The sequence below is a fragment of the Trachemys scripta genome, chromosome 6, assembly GCF_013100865.1.
Source record: "Trachemys scripta elegans isolate TJP31775 chromosome 6, CAS_Tse_1.0, whole genome shotgun sequence".
Lineage (NCBI taxonomy): Eukaryota > Metazoa > Chordata > Testudines > Emydidae > Trachemys > Trachemys scripta.
Genome location: NC_048303.1, coordinates 102,311,842 through 102,337,271, shown reverse-complemented (window position 1 = coordinate 102,337,271; position 25,430 = coordinate 102,311,842). Strand labels below are relative to the sequence as shown.

At 39.6% G+C, this 25,430-nt stretch overlaps 1 protein-coding gene across 2 annotated transcripts in view; it reads right to left on the bottom strand.

Annotated features, from left to right (window-relative positions):
- Nucleotides 1-25,430, bottom strand: part of TTC39B (tetratricopeptide repeat domain 39B) — a 124,359-nt gene that overhangs the window by 5,185 nt on the left and 93,744 nt on the right. For both annotated transcript variants that reach the window (XM_034774553.1, XM_034774554.1), the window contains 9 exons: nt 24,049-24,114; nt 22,028-22,136; nt 20,913-20,980; nt 20,759-20,818; nt 20,187-20,348; nt 19,244-19,335; nt 18,445-18,565; nt 17,383-17,494; nt 7,672-7,789 (listed from right to left, as the gene is read on the bottom strand). In XM_034774553.1, the coding sequence (XP_034630444.1) occupies nt 7,672-7,789; nt 17,383-17,494; nt 18,445-18,565; nt 19,244-19,335; nt 20,187-20,348; nt 20,759-20,818; nt 20,913-20,980; nt 22,028-22,136; nt 24,049-24,114 (908 nt within the window). The remainder of the gene's footprint in view (nt 1-7,671; nt 7,790-17,382; nt 17,495-18,444; nt 18,566-19,243; nt 19,336-20,186; nt 20,349-20,758; nt 20,819-20,912; nt 20,981-22,027; nt 22,137-24,048; nt 24,115-25,430) is intronic.

Below are 25,430 nucleotides of genomic sequence, written 5' to 3'. Positions count from 1 at the left end.
ATTTTGAAAACCAAGGCCCTAGTGGCTAAAATGTTTTCTGTGGCTTAGTCAAGACAGCATAGATAGTAGATTCCTCCTCATTCAATCTGATAGGCAAGAAGACAACCAATCGTCATATAGAACTAAAATCAGTGGATTGATCCCTCCAACTAGATCAATCCAAAGATCACCAGGGTTCACCAGCAAATTACATCAGTTGAAACACACAGGCAGAAAACAAGAACTTTAGTGGCACAAAATCCTCTTCACATCTGTGACGGGGTGTACTGGCCCCGCACTGGAGTGGAAGGGGTTAAAAGCAGCTGCAGTATAAAAGGGAACAGCCTAGCTCAGCCTGGGCTGGCCGCCAAGGAGGAAGGATGCACCTTGCTGACTCCAGCCGAGGAGCAGCCAGGATCCCAGACCACGGGAGCAGGAGATGCCGAGGCCCAGGTACTTGTGGATGCCCCAGGAGATTGCAGTCGCCATCTGAGGAGCCCAGAGACTACGAAGACACCCCAACTTCAACTGCAGTAGTCATGGTAGGAGGTAGCCCAGGGAGGGACTAGCTAGTGTCCCGGCAGCAGTCGGTGTGTTGCGGGCAAATTCCCTGCCGACTTAGTGGTGAACCCATTTGTCACTACCAGGGCCCTGGGCTGGGATCCGGTGGAGCAGGGAGGGCCCAGGTCATAGAATCATAGAATATCAGGGTGGGAAGGGACCTCAGGAGGCCATCTAGTCCAACCCCCTGCTCAAAGTAGGACCAATTCCCAACTAAATGATCCCAGCCAGGGCTTTGTCAAGCCTGACCTTAAAAACCTCTAAGGAAGGAGATTTCACCACCTCCCTAGGTAATCCATTCCAGTGCTTCACCACCCTCTTAGTGAAAGAGTTTTTCCTAATATCCAACCTAAACCTCCTCTACTGCAACTTGAAACCATTACTCCTTGTTCTGTCATCTGCTACCACTGAGAACAGTCTAGATCCATCCTCTTTGGAACCCTCTTTCAAGGTAGTTGAAAGCAGCTATCAAATCCCCCCTCATTCTTCTCTTCTGCAGGCTAAACAATCCCAGTTCCCTCAGCCTCTCCTCATAAGTCATGTGCTCCAGCCACCTAATCATTTTTGTTGCCCTCCACTGGACTCTTTCCAATTTTTCCACATCCTTCTTGTAGTGTGGGGCCCAAATCTGGACACACTACTCCAGATGAGGCCTCACCAATGTCAAATAGAGGGGAATGATCACGTCCCTCAATCTGCTGGCAATGCCCCTACTTATACAGCCCAAAATGCCGTTAGCCTTCTTGACAACAAGGGCACACTGTCGACTCATATCCAGCTTCTCGTCCACTGTCACCCCTAGGTCCTTTTCTGCAGAACTGCTTCCTAGCCATTCGGTCCCTAGTCTGTAACAGTGAATGGTATTCTTCCTTCTTAAGTGCAGGACTCTGCACTTGTCCTGTTGAACCTCATCAGGTTTCTTTTGGCCCAATCCTCTAATTTGTCTAGGTCCCTCTGTATCCTATCCCTATCCTGTCCCTCCAGTGTATCTACCACTCTTCTCAGTTTAGTGTCATCTGCAAACTTGCTGAGAGTGCAGTCCACATCATTCTCCAGCTCACTAATGAAGATATTGAACAAAACCGGCCCCAGGACCTACCCTTGGGGCACTCCGCTTGATACTGGCTAGACTAGACATGGAGCCATTGATCACTACCCGCTGGGCTCAACGATCTAGCCAGCTTTCTACCCACCTTATAGTCCATTCATCCAGCCCATACTTCTTTAACTTGCTGGCAAGAATACTGGGGGAGACCGTATCAAAAGCTTTGCTAAAGTCAAGGAATAACACATCCACTGCTTTCCCCTGATCCACAGAGCCAGTTATCTCCTCATAGAAGGCAATTAGGTTAGTCAGGCATGACTTTCCCTGTGTGAATCCATGCTGACTGTTCCTGATCACTTTCCTCTCCTCTAAGTGCTTCAGAATTGATTCCTTGAGGACCTGCTCCATCATTTTTCCAGGGACTGAGGTGAGGCTGACTGGCCTGTAGTTCCCCAGATCCTCCTCCTTCCCTTTTTTAAAGATGGGGACTACATTAGCCTTTTTCCAGTCATCCGGGACCTCCCCCGATCACCATGAGTTTTCAAAGATAATGGCCAACGGCTCTGCAATCGCATCTGCCAACTCCTTTAGCACTCTCGGATGCAGCACATCTGGCCCCATGGATTTGTGCTCGTCCAGTTTTTCTAAAGGTCCCCCTACCCGAACACCCTTTTTGGGGGACAGCCCACTGAACCACCTCCCACTGATTCTGGTCATTAGGCCGTGCTTCCTGGCAATCCAGGGGAGTCCTATTGAATCTGGCCGGTAGGCTGTGCTTCCCTGCAGCCAAGGGGAGTTCTATTGATTCTGGCCGGTAGGCCGTGCTTCCCTGCAGCCAAGGGGAGTTCTACTGACTTTTGCCATTAGACCGTGCTTCCCTTCAACCAAGAGGAGCCCTACCGACTCTGGCCGGTGGGCCGCTCTTCCCTGCAGTCCAGGGGAATCATATTAGCTTTAATGGCAGACCTGCTCCACCTTTGCCCCGGTGTACTGGCCCTGTGACAACATCTATCAATAACAAAAGGATTCTTATATGACTACTCTATTGCAATACAAGAAGCAGAGAGAACCCTCTATTCCACTGCCACCATCAAAGCTGGCTGACAAAATCATGGCTGGAAGAGCTATTTGGTGTAGTAAACTGGCTAAATCAACTTAAACTGCATACTGCAAACCCTGGACCCAAGGACTGAGCCCTAGAACAATTCTCACCCTATGTTGCAGAAAAGATTAACATTTCACAGGAGAAACTCACTGACAGAAGAAACCTGGAAATGGACCAGATGGCACTGATCACTCCACCAGTTCTGACAAAGCTCAGACTCTGAACAGACAATGAAATACTACAAGCCTAAGGAATATTCCAGATACCCACCAGTGAAACACATAAGTGCCCCTCTATCACAGGTTGGCTGGCCCTTTAGGGGAAGAAGGGCTCAACTTTGTGCATATCATGGAGACTTAATTAGAATGACCTACCCCAGCTGCAGGGGATCAGAAGGATGATTAAATAAGCCAACCTGTGAACTCTGTCTGCGGAGAAGGCCCAGGAGATAGGGCAACAGGAGTTCGCCTTCTCTGGGAAGGGTTTGGTAAAGGCAGGATGGAGAGAACCACAGGGAGCAGACCAGGCTCATGTGAAGGGCCTTAGGATATGACCAGTAAGAAGCAGGGAGATCCCTGAAGGAAGCTGCTGGAGTCCCAAGGAAAGGTAGGCAGTGGGGAAACCTTCTGGGAAGAAGCAGCCTACAAGAAAACTGCAGACCCTGGAGTAAGAGCAGAGAACTTCAGTGTAGCCCAAGAGGGGTAGAAGAATTATTAGTTTGGATATTTATTTCCATTAACAGTTAGATTTTTGTTACCTCAGAAGGGGGCTGACCTTAAGAGGTGACCTGGCTGGTGGGCTGGGCCACAGAAAATGTAGACAGAAACAGGCCAGCACATGGCCAAAGAAGTGGTCAATGGGGGCATTAGAGCTGAAGTCTCCTGCAATGCCCCACACTGATGCCAGGGAGTGCAACTGTGCGAGTGCAACTGCTTATATCCTGCTGGTTGGTGAAAGCCAGCAAAGGGCAACTGTGCCTACTATTAATGGAAATCATCAACATTTCCTTACTAAAAAAGGGTTTTGCATTCACCAAAAATGCATTTATTGAAACAATAGAAGAAACTCGAGATTTAATCCCTCAAACCCTTTTAAAGTATCTCTTGGGAGGAGAGGTTAATGGTCTCCTGGCAAGGTTGTACAACCACTTGATAACATATTGATCCATTTCTGGGAGGAAAAAATTGGGGTACCTCTTCCTCAGAGTCCAAAGCTGCCTTGAGAAAATCCTCTTTCCCTGTCTCTCCCTTGATGGGGCGTGGTTTTGCTTTTCACAGCCCGGGAGTCCATCTCAGCTATTCTCTAATTTTGCTGTTGCTTTGGTGAGAGCCTCTGCCTATATGGATGAGCTCCACTCCCTTTAGGCAAGTTAAAAAGCTGTTTGACTGTCAACACTTCAGAAATGGTTTCAACTGCTGCCTTGCTCCACTAAGGTAGTGGAAATTTCCTCTCCATGAGAGCAGTAAGAGAGCAAAAGGACCACATGGGAAAGGTCTACTTCAAGAGATAAAGCTGATATGTGTGGGTGTGTCTCTTTCATTTTTTCCCTTTCTTTTTCTTCTGTCTTCTCTGGATGAGAGACAAACAACATCCTGACATTGCCATGGAGGTTGCCTTCCTTCATGCTGTGAGAAAGGCACCAATCAAATGGAAGAAGCAAAGGAGGGAGCCCTAAAGAATGGGAAAATCCTGGACAGTGACTGGTTATCAGCAAGTGAGGAGAAACCCAGTGTCCTTGCTGTTGTAAACTTAACTACAGAATCAGACATATTATTATCTGGGTAATTCAAAAGTTTAAGAAAATATATTTCTTTTTCATAATGGATGACGATGATCCATAAAGACACATCAGTTAGTCATCATAACACTCCTTTAAGGCATCTAACATATCTAAAGGGCACCAGATAAGTGCAATTTATTATGATTAGCTCACTAAGTCATAGAAAATTATAAAAGTCTTTAAAACAGTCCATCTAGAATAATATACTTTTAAAAATAGCTGCTAATTGTTCTTTGTACTTTATATATTATAAATACGTTCACACTAAAATCACCACTACCACACAAATTCTAAATTCATTTTCCACAGCTTTGATTTATTTTGTACATCTTTACAAAACAAGCAACATAAATGAAAAAAAGGAAATCAAATGTACATTCCTCTTCTCCCTTTAACTAACCAAATTTTATTGTATGAAGACTGTTAAGAGATACTGTAGATCAGTGGCTCTCAACCTTTCCAGACTACTGTAGCCCTTTCAGGAGTCTGATTTCAATTCCGTACCCCCAAGTTACACCTCACTTAAAAATTACTTTGCTTACAAAATCAGACATAAAAATACAAAAAGTGTTACAGCCACACTATTGCTGAAAAATTGCTTATATTCTCATTTTTACCATATAATTATAAAATAAATCAATTGGAATATAAATATTGTACTTGCATTTCATTGTATAGTATATAGAACAGTATAAACAAGTAATTGTATGAAATTTTAGTTTGTACTAACTTTGCTAGTGTTTTTTATGTAGTCTGTTGTAAAACTAGACAAATATCTAGATGAGCTGACGTACCCCCTGGAAGACCTCTGTGTACCCAGGGCCGGCTCTGGCTTTTTTGCCGCTCTCCCTGGCGGCCGGAGCACCGCGCCGCCCCCCTCCAGGTGCCTGCACAAGCTTGGTGGGCTGGTGCCTGGAGCCGGCCCTGTGTGTACCCCCCCGGTGTACACATATCCCTGGTTAAGAACCACTGCTGATGATTAGAGAGGTCTGTACTTTATAACTAATGTAATGCACACGGGGGTAGGCTCCTATCCAACTTACCAGTTTCCTGGAACTGACCTTCATTGTGTTACATCAGTGGCTTAACTCAAAGAAAAAATTTTGATATCACACTTTGTACCTACCTTTTTCTGAGACAACTGCTGTCACAGTATCAAGAGAAGTGCACTTAGAGTGGAACATGGAGAGGGACTACAGAAGTGCCCAGTCAGGCATCCAGCCGTCACCTGTCTCTGGGCATGGATCCTTGTCCCACTTCTTCTAACTGGGGATTTTAAGGCTGCATAGCACCCTGCTGTACACTGTGGTATCTCCAACAAACCAATCTGCTTAAGTCCAGTCCCTGTGCTTTGATTTCTCTCCAAGGTGTACTGCCAGCAGTTACCAGTTATCACACAGCTCTTTCTAAGTTAACACACCCACTTTCCAACTCTTGCAGAAGAGTTGCCCCCCCCCCCCCCCCCAACAGAAGATCCTGTTTGTTTGCTGGATTAGAAAGAAGGCCCAGAGTCAGTCCAAGATCACCTTTTTATACCAAAACCCCTTTCTTTGTCTCCTAGTCACTAGAAAACCCAGCTTGAACCAGTATATGCAAACCATTCTACCAATATCGATCTTTTCCTGCAGAAAATATTTTATTTCAATGAAATCCCATTTTCCAAAGGGAAACTGTTTTAAGTTTTTCAACCAGTCCTAGTCCTAAATCCTGACAGTGTGCCACAAACACTGTACCCAAAAGAGAATTTTAAAGGCTACATTCCTTGAAATTGGTTACAGCATAGAGACAATTACAGTATGCCTTACATACTCTGTCTGTATTCTGCGATATGGTAGCAGAAGGTTAGATGTGACAGACAAAGGTGGCAGAGATATTAGAAGCAAGCTTATTCTTTCTTCCTTTCTTAAATGTGATTATTTTTCAATTATCATTTGATCTTTGGTCTTTATTAATTAGAACTGAACAACAAAGATATTTTCTATTTCTGCAAGTATATGTGGGTTTTCAAAACTACTCTTCTACTGCATGATAAAACTCTTTGGGTGAAATCTCTCCATCCCACACACCCTCCTTGAGGAATTCTATTTCATGCAGGAAATTACATGAATTTTCTGAAGAGACAGAACTGACTCATCTCCCCAAGTAGTAAGTAGGTCATGGAGTCACAAGTGTAGCCACTCCATAGCTTCAGCCAGTGCTCCTCCATGCCCTTTTGGGGAGCATTTGGACACTAGATCTGCATAAGAGGAACCTTTGTAGGCACTCACTGGCTTGTCTTCAACTGCCCTATCTATGCTGGCCTATTAAGGACCTACACAGAGCCCACATCCATCCCACACAAGGGGTGAAGTGGATCGCAGCAGAGTTTAAGTGGGGTAAAAGCCCTTGTGTGGGCCCTGTACATGTGGGTGAATTTCATCCTGAGGCCTTTTAGATGAGGTAATAAAGTAATTAATGTAGTTTATAAGATGATTGATATCCTGTTGGACTTCTCATTCTTCTGGTTATTATTTGCATTATAGTAGAGTCAGTCCATAGGCACTTAACAAAAATTAGTGCCACATGTTCTGGGTACTGTACCAATATGTACCAAGGGGCATGCAATCTAGCCCAATGATAACACACAAAAGGTGAAAGGAACAGACAAATGGCTAAGGGGTGTGAGGGAGCAGATGAGGTAACAGTAATATGAGCCTGTTATACATAATCAGCACTAACAGTTCCCCACCTGCCTAGCCTTGTGGAAAGAGATAACACTGTTTTAAAAGCCTATTTCTATTCCACAAATTTATTTTTGAGTTTTATTGTTATTTGAAACTCTAACTGAATTTGCAGTTAGCACTTGTGCATTTGCATTCAGTGGGCTAAATTCAGCTATTGGTGTAAATGAATATAACTCCATTGGATTTGACTGGGGTTTTGTCTTCCTACACCAGGAATTAGAGATATTCTGTAGATTAAGATTTCTTAAATTAAAGTTGCTATCACTTTCACTGGCAAAATTAAGAATCTAATGTTTTCTTCATTTTACTAACTACTAAGAATGTCAGCTCAACGCTTATCCAGACAGATTTTCTTCATTTAGAACATTAACAAATCAACTGTTTATCATTTATTACTACTAGCTCATCAGTATTTTATTGTTAACAGTATATAAAGCTAAAATATAAAGGTTACTATAGCTTTATTTTATTTTTTTACCTTTGGATAACTTGATTAAAACACAGTTCAGCTTGCAAGAGTCTTCCTAGGTGTTTCAAACAAAGGCCTTTTAGTAACTGCAGCAAGCACAAATCATCTATAAAATATTCAGTGCGACCTTTAAAAAAAAAAAAAAAAAAAAAGACAAATTTCAGAGATATACATGGAAATAGAAAGAAAAAGGCTAAAGGGATTAGCAGTAAGGGATATGGCCATACTTCAAAAGTTTTGCCTATCAAATTTTGCAGCCACACAAGAACATACATAATCCTCTATACAAATTTTGAGTAGTGCCTAATAAGAATTTGAAGAGCAAATTCCAAACATATCAATACACTGATTCTGGAAAATAAGAAATCAAAACAGAGGACCTGGTTCTCCCCTGTCCTCCATATTGTGAAGTCATTTAAACCTATGCAAAGTAAACAAACTCTTATCTAATCAAAATGGAAGCATTTTACACACACTTTATACTAGGTACAAGAAACTGTAGAATCAGCCCCTCTGTTAATAAGTCTGAAACTCTGCACACACAGCAAGTTACAATGCAGCAGTCCAAGATATCGATCTATTGAACAGCAAGCTGGTGCACTGTAATGTACCATGTGAACACTGCTACAGTGCAGTGAAAGTCCATGGGTGCGGCCTAACAGAATCATAGGACTGGAAGGGATCTCGAGAAGTCACCTAGTCCAGTCCCCTGCACTCATGGCAGGACTAAGTATTATCTAGACAATCTCTGACAGGTGTTCGTCCAACCTGCTCTTAAAAATCTTCAATAATGGAGATTCCACAAGGCCCCTAGGCAATTTATTCCAGTGCTTAACCACCCTGACAGTTAGGAATTTTTGCCTAATGTCCAATCTTAACTGCCCTTGCTGCAATTTAAGCCCATTGCTTCTTGTCCTATCCTCAGAGGTTAAGGAGAACAATGTTTCTCCCCACTCTTTGTAACAACCTTTTATGTATTTGAAAACTGTTATCATGTCCCTCCTTGGTCTTCTCTTCTCCAGACTGAAAAAACCCAATTGTTTCAATCTTCCCTCATAGGTCATGTTTTCTAGACATTTAATCATTTTGTTGCTCTTCTCTGGACTCTCTCTAATTTGTCCATATTTTTCCTGAAATGTGGCACCTAGAACTGGATACAATACTCCATTTGATGTCTAATCAGCACTGAGTAGAGAGGAAGAATTACTTTTTATATCTTGTTTACAATACTCCTGCTAATACATCCCAGAATGTTTTGGGTTTTTTGCAACAGTGTTACACTGTTGACTCATATGTAGCTTGTGATCCACTATGACCCCCAGATTCCTTTCTGCAGTACTCTTTCCTAGGCAGCCATATCCCATTTTCTATGTGTGCAATTGATTGTTCCTTCCTAAGTGGAGTACTTTGCATTTGTCCTTATTGAATTTCATCCTATTTACTTCAGACCCTTTCTCCAGTTTGTTCATATCATTTTAAATGTTAATCTTATCCTCCAAAGCACCTATAATTCCTCCCAGCTTGGTATTGTCTGCTAACTGTATAAGAGTACTCTTTATGCCATTATCAAAAGCATTAAGATATTAAACAGAACCAGACCCAGAACTGATCCCTGTGAGACCATATTAGATATACCCTTCCAGTTTGGCTGTGAACCTATACTCTGTGGAAAGGTTTTCTAGTCAGTTATGCACCCACCTTATAGTAGTTCCATCTAGGTTGTATTTCTTTAGTTTATGAGAAGGTCATGTGAGACCGTATCAAAAGCCTTACTAAAGTCAAGGTAAAGTCAAGATCTACCACTTTCCTCCTCTCCATAAGGCTTGTTTCCCTATCAAAGAAAGCTATTAAGTTGGTTTGTCATGATTTGTTCTTGACAAATCCATGTTAACTGTTACTTATCACCTTATCTTCCAGGTGTTTGCAAACTGATTGCTTAATTATTTGCTCCATTATCTTTCTGGGTACTGAAGTTAAGATGACGGGTCTGTAATTCTCCAAGTTGTTCTCATTTCCCTTTTTTATAGATTGGCACTATATTTGCCCTTTTCTAGTCCTCTGGAATCTCTCCCATCTTCCATGACTTTTCAAAGATAATGGCTAATGGCTCAGATATCTTCTCAGTCAACTTCTTGAGTATTCTAGGATGTATTTAAATCAGGCCCCGGTGACTTGAAGACCTCTAACTTGTCTAAGTAATTTTTAACTTGTTCTTTCCCTATTTTAGCCTCTGATCCTACCTCATTTTCACTGGCATTCACTATGTTAGACGACCAATAGCTATTAACCTTTTTGGTGAAAACTGAAACATACTACTACTTCAAAGCACAGCACGCTATGCTAAGTCACACTCCAGGACATTCACTGTGCTATAGCTGTGTCCACATGAGATGGTACTGTGTGGCAAGCTGGTGTCCTGTAGATTCACACCCTGGCTTGCTGTGCAGTAATTTACCACGTGGATAAGTTTTTTCTTAAAATCTCCCACCATTCCAAACTATTGGTGCAACTCTACCAGAGCCAACAACAGGAGTGTTTGTGTATATTGGCTGCCATTGTTTTTACCACCCTCTCCTCTAGAACTCAAAGCAGGGTGAGAAGGTATGGTAGTTAAAATGCTGGAAGTCATTAGTGCTCCCACCATTACCACCACTGGAGGAGCTGCATTAGCAGAGTTCCAACAGCAAGTGAATTTAACAAAGATTTATGCAAACACAGTGTCTGTGCAACAGGACCAAAGACATCACATGAAGGAGTTTTGTGAAGTGTTTCAGAAGTAAAGTAATAACAAGTGCAGTCCCCTTTCTTGTTGTGTTGGCTTATAATATTTGTTGGCTGCAGTGAAGAAAAGGAAAGAAAACACACATATGGACAAACAGATGGCTGCACATACATTAATGATTCAGGAAGCAAAACACACTCCTTTCAGATCATCTTGTTTACAACTAATTACCAATTCTCTGAGGTTACATCAATTTTTTAAAAATGGTCTGCCAAATAAAACTATACAAACAGTTCTGAAAACATGGAACACAAAAGCAACTTGAAATATTTTTCGCTGTCTTTAAGATTTTTTCTGTCTGCTTTTAAATATTAGTTTTGATCCCTTTATATAATGATGCAAAAGTCCATGATTTTCACTAGTAGGTACATGTAGGTGAGGTGAGATGGCTATTTTGCATTTCTTTGTAAAATTGAGCAGTGATCAAATATCAAAATCAGGTCAATGTCTCCTACAGGGACTGATTTCTTGTAGTTGCTGGGGGCAGATATTGACCACTGACAGTCTTCACTGTTTTCTATTTCCTGAGATTTCCTCCCAGAGATAAAAACTAATAAGTCAAAGTGCTACCATTATAACAGCACCTGAAGATTACATGAAGTTAATACTGACAGTCTGGCAATAAATGGTAGACCGAATCTTCTTGCAGTCTGACAGTATCTACGTGAATTCTATTCTGAGTATATTATAAAGTTGCAAGACCATCACCCAAAATATTTCAGATTTTCTTTTAAATTATGAATACATTATTTTCATTTGGGAAAGAATAAACAGGAATGATGGTGAACTGGGAGAATGTCTCTGCAAGCCATTTCAGAACTTCAGAAATTATATTTTCTTTTTCTCAGTCTGCTCCTTCCTATGAATTTTAGTAAAGTTTTGTTGTACAAACAGAACTGCATACAAATACCCAATAAAACTTTTATATGTGTTCATGAAACAAAGTACCATGACAGACCAATTATGCTTTTCTTTTCAAGAGACACATTCTCTAATTCAGTTGATTATGAGGGACACATCTTGTCTTATAGCTTAGTGTCCAGGTCTGGATAGTGAACAAAAGATTGTACGAAAGAACTCTTCATATTAACATCATTTTATCTGCAAATGTCGGTCTTAAATGTATTTGCATTTTGGTTGTAAAGTGGCATGCAACAGTAAATAAATCACTTAAGATCTGAGTGGTGCAAGACTGATTTGGCAGAAGATGAACATTTTGACAATGGATGAAAGCGTAACACTGGGCCACATTCAGACTGGGTGTAAGCAAGTCAAAATGGCTGAATACTTTTACTAGATTTTATTGTTAAAACTTACTAAGCATGTTTTTAATCTTTAAATTTATATAATTTAATTTAAATTTAATAGTTATATTAATTTCCTAATTGTTACAAATTATGAACTTTAATGTCACACTAGCAGATTCATGGAACATGTCACAGTTGTCTACAATATGCAGAGGGTTCTATTATCCACTGAATGATTCAGGTGACTGTACAGATAAAACAATCCAGGCTACCTGTATGATTTGCCTGCTTGTCCTTCACCCCATCCCTTATTGGTCAGAGCACTACTGACAGCTAGATGCCAACCCTTGCCTTTCACCTGCACAACTCTTACTTCATAGATAACATCCTAGGCTGAGCCAAGACAAGAGGTAAAGAGTGCCATGCTAAGTGTTCCCAGGAGAAAGGGAAGAGACTGAGGCATAATGTTATAAAGTAAGTAAAGTAATACAGGAGGCAGTTTACCTGGAGAGAAGACTCAGCACAGGGAAGGAACACCTCAGCTCAGGGAGGGAAAGACATTTTAAAATAATAAGATGCAATTAAAAAAAACCACAAAAATTGGCAGGAGGACTCAAGGACAGGTGTAAGACTTGAAATTTCTTTTTGTTTAATTGTATATTTCAAGGTGATAAGGTCCCTTTATACACTAACATGCAGTCTACATTTCAAATGTCGGCAAGTCATAACTGGAGACTCTGGAGTCACAGCTCTAAAAGACTTCAGGGAAGCAAAAAATAAAATTATAGTTTCATATGTGCCATGCTAAATCTGAAAGGTTTATGGTATAATTCGAAATTTTAGGGCTTTATGTCAGTAAAAGAAAAAACAGAGCACAGAATCATAGAAAAGTAGAGCCGAAAGAGACCTTGAGAAGTCATCCTGTCCAGCCCCTTGTGTTGAGGCAGGACCAAGTAAACCTAGACCATTCCTTGCTATATGCAGTGTATTTGTAGCTGTGATAGTCCCAGATATTACAGAGACAAGGTGGGTAAGGTAATATATCTTATTGGACCAACTGGTGAGAGAGAGAAGTGTTTGAGCTTACACAGAGCTCTTCTTCAGGTCTGGGAAATGTACTCAGAGTGCCATACCAAAATACAAGGTGGAACAGATTGTTTAGTAGAAGAAGTTAACACGTATTTCAAGGGACCATTCAAGGTGAAGTGGCCCGTTAACACCCCTGTTAATCCAGTGTCTCTGTTCAGTCCATGTTTTTTAATGTCTAGCAAAGTTATGAATTTAAGCTCCCAGGCTCAACACCTGTGGGTGAACACTTTTCACAAAGCAATCATTCTATATCAGTCCTCATCCTCAAAGGAAACCTGCACAACACTTTCAAAAGACAAGCCTGTGAGCTTAAATTCATAACTTTATTAGACACTAAAAATCATGGACTGCAGAAAGACACTGGATTTACTGGTTATTATAACAATCTATAACTCACTAACAACCACCCCAGCTGCCTTTCCTTCCTATGACTGGAGGGGTGTTAACAGGCCACTTCACCTTGAATGGTCCCTCGGAATATGTGCTACAATCTGGTTCACCTTGTATTTAGCTGTGACTCTCTGAGTACTTTTCCCAGATCTGAAGAAGAGCTCTGTAAGCCTGAAAACTTGTCTCTCTCACCAACAGAAGTTGGTCCGATAAAAGATATTTCGTCCCGCACCTTGTCTCTCTATTGTAGACCAGCCCTGACAGATGTTTGTCCAACCTGTTCTTAAGGGATGCCAGAACCTCCTTTGGAAGCCTATTTCAGTGCTTAACTATGCTTATCGTTAGAAAGATTTTCCTCATAAATAACCTAAATTTCCCTTGCTGCAGTTTAAGCCCATTACTTCTTGTCCTACTGTCAATGGACTTGGAAAACAATAGATCACAGTCCTCTTTAAATCAGCCCCTAACTTATTTGAAGATTGTTATTAGGTCCCTCCTTAATCTTCTTTTCTTAAAACTAAACATGCCCAGTTTTTTTATCCTTTCCCCACAGATCAGGTTTTCTAAACCTGTTGTTATTTTTATTGCTCTCCTCTGGCCTCTTACCAATTTATACACATCTTTCCTAAAGTATGGTGCCCAGAATAGGATATAGTACTCCAGCTGAGGCCTCACCAGTGCCAAGTAGAGCAGAACAATTACCTCCTGTGTCTTACATACTACACTCCAGTAAATGCACCCTAGAATATTAGCCTTTTTTTGCAATTGCATCACATTGTTGACTCAGATTGTGATCCACTAAACTACCAAGATCCTTTTCAGCAATACTACCACTTAGCTAGTTATTCCACATTTTGTAGTTGTGCATTTCATTTTTCCTTCCTAAGTGTAATACTTTGTATTTGTCTTTATTGACTTTCATCTTGTTGATTTCAGACCAGCGCTCCAATTTGTTAAGGTCATTTTGACTTCTAATGCTGTCCTCCAAAGTGCTTGCAACCTCTCCCAGCTTGGTGTCAGCAAATTTTCAGAAACATACTCTCCACTCCATTAGCCAAGTCATTGATGAAAATATAGAATACATCCGTATACATGACTGACCCTTATGGGACCCCACTAGATACATCCTCCCAGTTTGAGAGCAAACCATTGATAATTATTCTTTCGGTATAGTCTTTCAACAAGTTTTGCACCCACCTTACAGTAATTCCATCTAGACCACATTTTCCTAATTTGCTTATGAGACTGTCATGTGGGACTGCATGAAAAGGCCTACTAAAATGAAGATATATCATGTCTACTGCTTTCCCCATATCTTTAACCCTATCAAAGAAGAAATTCGATTGGGCTGGGCATGATTTGTTCTTGAGAAATGCATGCTAGCTATTCTTTATAACCCTATTATCCTCTAGGTGTTTACACATTTAAAGTTTAATAATTTGTTAGAGTATCTTTCCAGGTATCAAAGTTAGGCTGACTGTTCTATAATTCGCCAGTCCTCTTGTTCCCCTTTTTAAAGATAGGTACTAAGTTTGCCCTTCTCTACTCCTCTGAGACCTCACCTGTTCTCCATGAGTTCTCAAAGATAATTGCTAATGGTGGTGAGATTGCTTCAGCTATTTCTTAACTACCCTAAGATTAATTTCATCAGGCCCTACCTATTTGAATACATCTAACTTATTTAAATATTCTTTAATCTGTTCTTTCCCTATTTTGGCTTCCATTACTTCCCCTTGTTGTTAATATTAATTGTGTTGAATATCTGGTCACCATTAACCCTTTTAGAAAAGACTGAAGCAAAATAGGCATTAAGCACCTCAGCCTTATTGATCATCAGTAATTATGTCTCCTTCCCCACTAGATAACTTACATTTTCCCATGTCTTTCCTCTTGCTGTTAATGTATTTAAAGAACCTCCTCTAATTGCATTTTATGTCCCTTGCTAGATATAACTCATTTTGTGCCTTAGTCTTTCTGATTTTGTCCTTACATATTTGTGCTATTTATTTGTACTCTTGTTTAGCAATTTGTTCATGTTTCCACTTTTTGTGGGATTCCTTTTTGATTTTCAGGTCATTAAAATGTGCCTGATGGAGCCATATTCTTCCTATTTTTCTTTCGCATTGGGAGAGTCTGTACTTGTACATTTAATATTGTCTCCTCTAGAAACTGCCAGCTGTCCTGAACTCCTTTATCCCTTAGATTTTCTTCCCATGGGACTTGTATAACACTTCTCTAAGTTTGTTAAAGTCTGCTTTTTGAAGTCTATTGTCCTTATTCTGTTGCTCTCACTTCTTCCTTTCCTTAGAATCATGAAATCAATAATTTCATGATCACTTTCACCCAAATTGCCTTCCACCTTCAGATTTACAACCATGGTGATGGTACTTCCTCCACTCCATTAGAGTTATTTTGTTGAAAATAGAGTATGATATTTAGGGACGGAAACTAGAAAAAAAATCAACTTTCAGGCAGAAAGTCAATGCTTTACTTTGGTTAAACTCAGGGGGGGGGGGCAGGCATGTTTGGGTTTGCTTTGTCTGAAAGAAATATTTAGAGATGGGATAGTGGACTTGCCTTTAATATTGGTTTCTGACCTGCTGTACATGGATTTTTGTTTGGGTGTCTTTTCTCTGTTCATTAGGGATTAAAATCTAATAAGAAGAGGTGGTATAATTCCCATTATTATTGATATCATTATTTAAACTATAATTAGAATTAGAATTTGAGTTCACATGCTGTCTACTTACCTCTTTGTTTTTCTTTTCTACCCAGGATAGTCCATTCCTTCCATTTCCTGCTTTCAGACTCTTTTGCCATCTCTCCCTGGTTCTTACCTGTAGCCCAGAGTTCAAAGGACTGTTTATAGTTGTCCAGGTTGGGGCTTCAGTGCTTTTGGCTGCTTTACTGAAGCCTTGGCCTGGCTGGAATTTTATAACTTGAGGTGGAGATATTCTGGCATTATTTTTTTAAATGTAGGAGATTTTATTACTAGCAGCAATTAGAAATGGGCTTATACCATAACTGAGGATCCTGAACACCTCTGAACTCTCAGGGTTTTAAGGTCCAGGTCCAAACTTTGTGACCTGATGTCTTTGTCTAATAATATTATTAGTTAGCACTTTCTATAGTGTTTTATATTTTCAAAACACTGTGCACACATTAACTAATGATATATTACTTAATCACAGACATTTTTACCTGGAGGTGGAGGGGGGGGATTTCTATTATAAATTACTGGGAAAAGTGTGGTTAAAATCTTCGTATTAAATAAGAATTTTTTAAAATAGAACATTAATGAAGAAATAAACAAACTTTTTATTTGTTTGAGTAGCTAAGGTTCATGAGAAAACTGATGTGAGGTAATTATATTCTCCATACAATTCATTTTAACACTAGAACTCAATAGAGAGCTGTACTGCTGAGGCAAAACAGCAACGGGTGAAGCTGTGTTGCTTGCCTAACAGGCAAAAGCGTCCATCGGAGGAAACCTGAGTCAGAGAGTGTAAATACAGCCATTAACTTTTGAAGTGCATGTGTTATTTTTATATGCCTTTCTTTTCATCTTATATAATTATTATTAATTTACGAACCAGCTGTTTGAGTCTGAAAGTATTTATTTGAATAGTCACACTTCCAAGAGCCACAAACTCTCTCTACAGTCAATAGCTAAATTTTATTGTCTTTTAGTACTCATAGCAATACTGCTAATTTTATCTTTCTTGTGGGTGTGGTAGGTAAATCCATTGATATTGCTGTCATTTACTGTTAGTCAAGAAGTTCCACTCATCATCAGTCAGTGTCCTCCACAATGCAGTTACACTATGGAAGAATGTCTTGAATGAGAGCTAAATATTTTTAGACTTTTCCAGGAAGATCAATTTGGTTCCTTTTCTAGAGATCACTCCTCAGATATAGAATTCTCTCTCTGAGACCCAACAACGTCTTACCAAAATATACCCAAGTTCCTCAGTTTTCCATGCTCTCCTTTTGCAGCCAACCTGATTTTGAAAGACATTTTAGAAGTACCAGTAAGTAAAGCTACTACTACGAACCATAATTACAGCAAATATTACATTCCATGAGATCAGCCGGGGAGTTTATATCCAGAGCCAGTTCTTTCCTTGCAAGACACGTTAACATGGTACAAAAAACTTAACTGACAAAGTTTCTGAATAGCTTTTTACATTCTTACCCTAAATGACTACTTACTAGTTTGATTCTGTAAAGCAGTTTCTTCTTTCTCAATTGTTATCAGTAAACTTTCTGTGAGGTCAGCCCGTTTGCCTACAATTGCAAATCCATTCCAGACATACATCATTTCCTGCCAAAAGAAACAAGAACAACCCCTTGGATCAATATCTACATTTAACCAGCAGTATAATTTGGATGGCTGCTAATTATGTCTTTTCCAGCATACACTATACACTATATATGATTGTAAAGTTAATAAGTGCCAGAATTAAGGTTTCCTGGCCACCTCGTAAATATGGAAAAATAGTACGTGATCGTGTAATTAAAGACTATCATAATGCATACGCACAAGAGAGACAAATTAAGGTTGCACAGGCAACGTTAATTCTGGCATTTCCTAAGTTATGAGTGCTTGACATTGCAACCTTAACAATGTTATTTTAACATAGTTTGTGTGTGTAGTTCCCTAGATTTTTTTTTTAAAAGCAAACTAAAAACCCAGGGATGCCATCATTTGATTCATCAGCAGTGTCAGAATTTTTAGATTCACCATGCAGATTTCCCCTCAATCTGGCCCTTGTTCCCTCTGTATTTGAATCAGTCAGCTTCCTCCTCCACAGTGACTGGGTGCCAGCAAAGGGTCACTGAGAGCGAGTGTCTGTGCTCTCAGTTTCAGTGATCAGCCTGGGGCAGTTATGTGGGGATGGAACAAGCTCAATCCAGTCAGACATGGAAGCTGTGAGGGGTTACCCAGTGAGGGTGGAATCTTCAGAGATTTTAGCTGCTGAAATCTAAGACATCACTACTGAGCATATTTGAACTGAGATTTTTCAAAGGTTTATAATTTGGCTAGTTTTTGCTGGATTTTCACATGGATGGCAATGGCCACCTTCACAGCCAAATTTGAAATCCTTGCTCCATATCATGATGGTGCTAAAGTTTCTCAAGAGAAAAGGTAACCAGAATTCTTTTAACACTGCAAAACAACATATTTTCCCTGAAAGTTTGTTCTTTTTCCTATTTGATATAAGTACTTATTTTGTTATTTAATCTGAACTGAAAGAAGGCAGCTTTCAATACCAGGGCAGGTAGTATAAGCTTCACTGGCTGAGCACCATTATAGCGTCGAGCTTTCCTCACTGCTAACTTTTCTGTTGGGATAGATTTTCCTGCAATTCTTTGTCTTAGACCATCCACTTGTCTGTATGGGGAAAAAATAGATAATAAATAAGGTAATAATTATAACGTTTCTCTATTTATAAAATAGAAACACTCTAATTCAAGACATGAAGTAGTTTCTATTCCTAAAATCCCTTGTTTCCTGTGCCTTTTACAAGTGGTTCCCAGCCAATGATCAGGATTAGTATGGTAAAAGCCTCTCACCTAGAAAGCAACATCAACAAAAAAAAAAAAGTTGTAAAACATATAAATTAAACGAACTAAAATATATGTAAGTGAAAATGCAAAAACAAGGGAGTTAATCGCTTCATTTAATCTTTAGTTGACGTTTACTTCTTTTCACTAGATTTAATACAAAAGTTAGCCAAAGTTATAAGCTTAAACCTTTACACCAAGTTTAACACCACTTAACCAATAGATGCTGGCTAAACGTTTGCTAATATCATCCCAATTAAGCAGCTGTCATTGGTATTTACTATGTTTGAGAAAAATCAGTTCCTCAAAAGGTGTTCCGGTTAAACTGATTTCCCAAATAAATGAATCCTGATTAAGCCCATCATAATATATTAGCCCAGAGCCTCAGCCTTTTGTCACTGGTTCTCTAGGCCTTCCACACCTTAACAATGAGCATCCATGCGGGACCGCAGTGGCACTCAGTGTTGCTATATATGCCCATTTTAGTAAGAATATAAAAGTTTACCTGAACAAAGACACAATATCTTCTCCAGTTGTTTTCACATCCTCATCTGGAAGCATACACAAAATTGCAGCTTTCTGGAATACATATATTGCCTACCCAAAACAAACAAATCCCACCACAACATTATATTAGTATCTGATTTACAATATTAGATCAGAGCATTGGTTTATCGAGCATGGCATCCTTTCAGCAGCAGTGAGGCAGGTGAACAATTGTAAACACCCTCCCTCCCACCCCAGGTTTCCTTTTTCTTGTGATTTATACCAAATTCCATTTTTATCAAATTCATCAACTATTAACATTGACAAATTAAAATAAACTTTTTTGAGAGAGTTTATTCTTCCAAATATCTAGATTAATTTATTATGTATTAAGTTGAAGAGAAAAGCCTCACTCCAGAGATGACAGACCAGCCTATTCCATGGTTTGGGGGTGTTTTGATTCAAGGCTTTTGTTATGCCCATCTCTAAACATACCATCATGAACCCATATTCTAGCAGGTTGTCTGTCTAAGGAACTTCACTGGAAAGAGCTTCCTATTTTAAGCTCATTGAAGCTGACTAGCTGTTCAGATGTATTATTTGATTAACTTTTTAGTAACTTTTAAAATAGGAGTTTAATCAACTAACTTTTGTTCTTGTACATTAGATCTTGATTAAATTAATCCAGTGAACTTTGTTTTTTCCTCTCTCCTCCTCTTTTTTTTGGGGCTCTGGTGAACATCTGAATGTATATGGTGTTGAAATTCACAAACTTGTTGTTTACTAGTTTACTTCAAATTTGAGAGCAAAATTCTACTTCCATCACAGACTGAACCTACATTTTTAAGGCCAATATTCTTTTGTTTATGGATTTAAATTGGGCTCATTATGGAAACTGAAATGCACCCTTAACTACGGAGTGGCTACTGCCATATCATCATAATGTCCACCTGCTCATTTACCTTAGACCACCTGCTCTCTTTGCAGAGCAGGTCTGCATACCGATATGCTTGAAGCCAGTTCTGCTGGAACGAGTAGCACCACATCAGTTCCCAATAACAGAGGTGATGAATCTGTTTCCACTCTTGCTGAGCAGCAATGCATTCTTGGAATTTTGACTGTGCCTACAGTTCATTTCAGTAAAATAAAATAATGACAGAGGGAAATGATAATTTTGCTAATTACAGTACAACATGAGAACTATGGCTACTTAGCCAACTAATGAGCCAAATCCTCTCCCCAGCACCTTGGGCAAATAAATGGGCTAGGTACTGGAGAACTTCACAAAGGCAGGGCAAATTAATTCATCACCCATTCTATGAAACTGTTCCACCTTAAGGGCTGGAGTAAACTCTATAATACCATCATTTCCCAAACCCAAATGGAGAGAAAACCAGAGAGATCTGTCCAATTAAAATCAATAGGACTACTCAGTTGAGCAAGGCAAGCACTGAATTTGTCCTAAAGTGTTACACAATACACAAATCTAGAACTATGATAATAAAAAAAATAATAATAAATGAATAACAATTACCTTTTCAAAATTTCCTTTCAGTATATCTATTCTGGCATCATAAAACAAAATGATGGAACCCTTGAGAGGAAAAGAAAAAGCAAATACATAATCCCTACTTTAATCACAGGAGTATTTATTACTTGTTTTTGTAAAATTTATCAAGAGTACGCACATTTGGAAACTTCTGGAGGTAGGGTTCAAGAAGAGTCTCTGCTTCCTGAAGGTTGGCTTCCCCTGTACCTACAATCATCACAAAAGAACCTCAGTCTCACCAGAACAAAGCAGATTTTTACAGATTAATCTCCAAATTACATTACAGTTTCAGTAGAAGATTAGTGAACAGTCTTCAGCTATATAAAAGGAGAAAGTTAATTATTTTATTATATTGAGTTTCATTGAAAAACAAAATCACAACCATTAATAGCCTTCAGGGTAATAAATGTCCCTGGTACAAAAACTTCCTCATTCCCCTCATTTCCTAATTTTCATCTCAATAATCAACAGCAGATGGTACTGGGGCAAAATGACAAATTTCTAAATTTCCTGACAAGTCTAGAAAAATGGGAGGAATATTCACAAATTAAAAGATGCAAATATACATCAGGAACACAGGTAAACGTAATCTTGACTTTAAGCCTAAGTGACCTGAGCAATTTGATAGGTGCCTGAACTTCCAAGGGCTTCATACCACAGACATTCCTGACCTTCTAACTAGAGTACCATCCCAAATTCCCTGTCTACAGCCTCATCAGGCTCTGCCTTTTGGTTCAGCATCTATCTGACTTGTATGTCCCAGCAATCTTTGTGAAATGTGTGTGTTTGACAGGTATGAGCTTGAAGATATACTTCATGGGGGGTGGGGGAAGCGAATAAAAATAAAAGGTAATCATCTTAGTGTTTCTTTCTCTCCATCCCTCCTGTCTCCTCCCTTCAGATCTAGGGAGGCCTATAAACAGACAAAAGTGTGTGTGTGTGTGTGTGTGTGTGTGTGTGTGTGTGTGTATACATGTATCTGTATACACAAACACACACACACACACACAGGAAGAGGCAAGCAGATAAAAAAACGTTTAATATAGTAGTACACATTTGTTCCCCTAGCTATTTTTCAATATTTTCAGCATTAAATTACATAATATCCTAATATAAATTTAATAATCCCTATATTCCATTGTTTTTCTAAACAGTGGGTCAATTTACAAAAGAGTATGAAATATTTCACATTTCATATTTCACAATATGTTCACAATATCACATAATCCAGGAATAATGAATTCCAGTTCTTACCAAGGATTAAAGAGACGTAAGTATGATATACCAGCAGGGTAAAAGTACACAGTATGGCCCTCAAACTGCCACCAGAAGCACCTTCCCGCAGCTGATGGAGGCCCAATTTCTATAGGAATCACAAATATGTAGAGATTTAGCTATCAAATAGATTAAGGTGGTAATTTAATAAAAATGATATAATTTTAAGCAGTCAAATTTTAACAGAAATTTCAATCATTTCTTCATTTTTCCTTTTAGGTATACTGATCTCCTAATTTATTACCTGGTCCAAATCCTGAATGACCCACTCTCCCAGAGTAGAACCTGGGAGGAGCAATGGGATTAATCAATGGGACTAGTCCCCTTCTTAAAGTTAAGAATGTGCTTAAATCCACCACTAGAATGGGAACAGAGCATTCAGCACCTTGCAGGATCAAGCCCCAGGTGTCCTTTTCCCTTCTCAGCCCCATCCACTGGCTGGGGACCTCCCCAACATTCCCCTTCACACCTGTACCCCATATGCATTTAGACAGGAATCCAACACACAATGAAATACTCCCGTTTCTCACCTCTATCCCTAGTCAGCAACCTTCCACTCATGTTCACCTTCCTCACTAACACACCGAGGCAGGGACCCTCCTCCTCTCCACCCTTTTGCAGCAACTCCTCCACAGACCCCTGAAATACTCAACCCTCTTCCATCATCAACTAATATTTTGGGAGACCCTCACTGAACTGCTACCCCGACAGATCCCACCCCCACTTCTATGCCCCATTTGCAGCAGCTCCCAGGGTCCTCTGAATGCTGAACAGAAGTATTATAATCCATGGAGACCCGGTCAGGGAAGCAGGGAGCTCATTTATATAAAGTCTCTGCCCCACCTGCAGTTTCCACAGCTTCTGACTGTGAAGAGTCTGAGCAGCTGCTCCCTGCCCATGTCATGCCTGCTCGACTCTCTCTGGAAGCAGTCAGGCTAGCTCAGAGCTTCTCCATACAATAAAGGCTCTTAGAATATGAAGGTCAGCATCCGTGAGCACAAATTTGAATTTAACAATTTTGCTTTTTGAACAGGTGTTTGTTTAAAAGGAGGTCTAATGTTTAGATGCTTGGTACAGTGCCTAAATTTGTTCTGTAGCTTAACAAGTTGTGATGATAATATCTCAAAAGGGTTCAGCTTTGATTCCTTCTAGATTATTAATTATTATTATTATTATTCTGATAGGACCCTAGGGTGTACTTTGTCTTTTTATCTGTTGTTGTAAAAAACAATTACCCAGTCCTGAATAGCTTACAGCCTCATTTTACCTATGACAAGCAATAGCTGTGGGAAAGGTAACAGTAATACGATCCTACAGTGACTCAGTTGTGTCCCATGCACATCTTGAAATTTAGCTAACTAACATAAATTTTTATATTGTTTATTTAACTCATTTATTGTAGGTAGAAAGGCGGAAGGGAGTTTTAAAAGGAATGTACATGAGGAGAGGATATGTACATAAAGAGCTAGATGAAGACTTGGAGTACTCTCCCACCTGGGGGGGAAAGAAGGAGTATGAACCCTCCTTATGCCTCTGAGTAGGCCCCATATTCTTGGGATTGGGCACACATGAGTAAGGTAGTGCCGTGCACTCACAAATCCTTCCTCCCAGAGCAGGAGGGGTGGGAAATAGATAGGGCCTGGGCTACACTTCTAATGGCTGGTGTGAAGAACGTAGGAATTTACTGCTGGTTTAGGCCAGCAGAAAATTACTACCCTCTCCTTGAGGGCCATGGGGAAGTAGGAAGGAAACTGACCCTCAAAGGTACTGTCTCCCAAGGCTAGTTCTGGAGTAGTGGAACTTATGCACTATCATTTGCTCAGTGTATACCTAGAGGAACAATTTTTTACCTATCATTAATATTTTTGATGGGCATTTAAAAGACCAAATGTAAAAAAGCTGACTTAAATGTACTGAACCTTTCACTTTACACATTTAAAATTAACCCCCTCCACACTCCATCAGAGAAAGCACTGACATTTTAAAAACAAATTTAATACCCTATTGCCAGAAAACCCAATAAATTCTAGAAGTCGGAGAATCCTTCCTGGTAAAAGGGACAGCATCTGCAATATCAAACAAAGAGAAAAAAATGCAAGTTTAATGAGCTATACAAACTTTATGTGCAATATTCGAAAGAAAACACATTCTAAAACTTGCTATAAATCTACAACCAACAAAAGTAGCACCAAATGCCATTTCAATTAGCATAAAAAAAAGTGAAAAATATCAAAATACAAATATAAATACACTTTAAAAAAAATCTTGAAGTATACATGCATGATCAGGTATTGTGCCAACCACTTTACGTGTGTGACACCATTTCAGCTCCCACTTGGTCTTGCACCATGGAAGCCACAAGACTACACCACACCTCCGTGCTTTCTCAAGATGATGACTTCTTATTTCAGGCTGATTAGCAGTGCCAATAAATTGTGTGTTATTTTGGGTGAGGGGGAAATATTTTTATATTGACTATAGTGCCTATATTATTATTTCTATTGTGGTAGCACCAGCATCTAAATATTCCTTTTTTCATTCCTCCTTTAAAAAACATTTTAGCATTTCCAATCAGATGATTTAACACTGTCACCTTGGAAAGTTCTCTTTGTGCCTATTTTGTAAGGATGGAATTAGTTGTACAAAAAGAACACTGCAGGTAAGTGTAACTTTTCATTATGTTCATACACACACACACACACACACATTTCATTTTCATGAATTTTTGCCCATATGGAACACAATGGAAAACTTTTAAGGTTAGCAAACAACTTTTTAGTAAACATATCAAAGAAGGTCTGGTTGAAGGCCAGTGCTGGAGAGGATCAGTTCAGTTTATAAGTGGTCTGTTTGTCTAGTTAAACTTTTTTTCCCTTCAAATTTCCTACTGGGGAACCTCCACTGATGGTAGCAACAAGGAATGATAGTATAATCAGGCTGCCACCAGCTGCTGGTATTTTAGGACTATGTTGTCTCGTCCTCCTTTAAATAGCATTAAATGACATAGTGGTTAACATGAGAGCAACTAGTCTACACTAGTATTCTCACTGTTATTAACATGGGTGGTAAGGAAATGATCAAAAATTTGAAATAAATTACTAGTGCAGACATCTAGATTTATAGATTGTACGTCCAGAAGGGACCATTGTGATCATTTAGATATGTCTACACTATGAAATTAAATTGATTTTATAGAAGTTGATTTTTAGAAATTGATTTTATACAGTCGATTGTGTATGTCCTCACTAAGCGCATTAAGTCGGCAGAGTGCGTCCTCACGACCGTGGCTAGCATCGACTTACGGAGCGGTGCACAGTGGGTAGCTATCCCCAGTTCCCGCAGTCTCCACCACCCATTGGAATTCTGGGTTAAGTTCCCAATG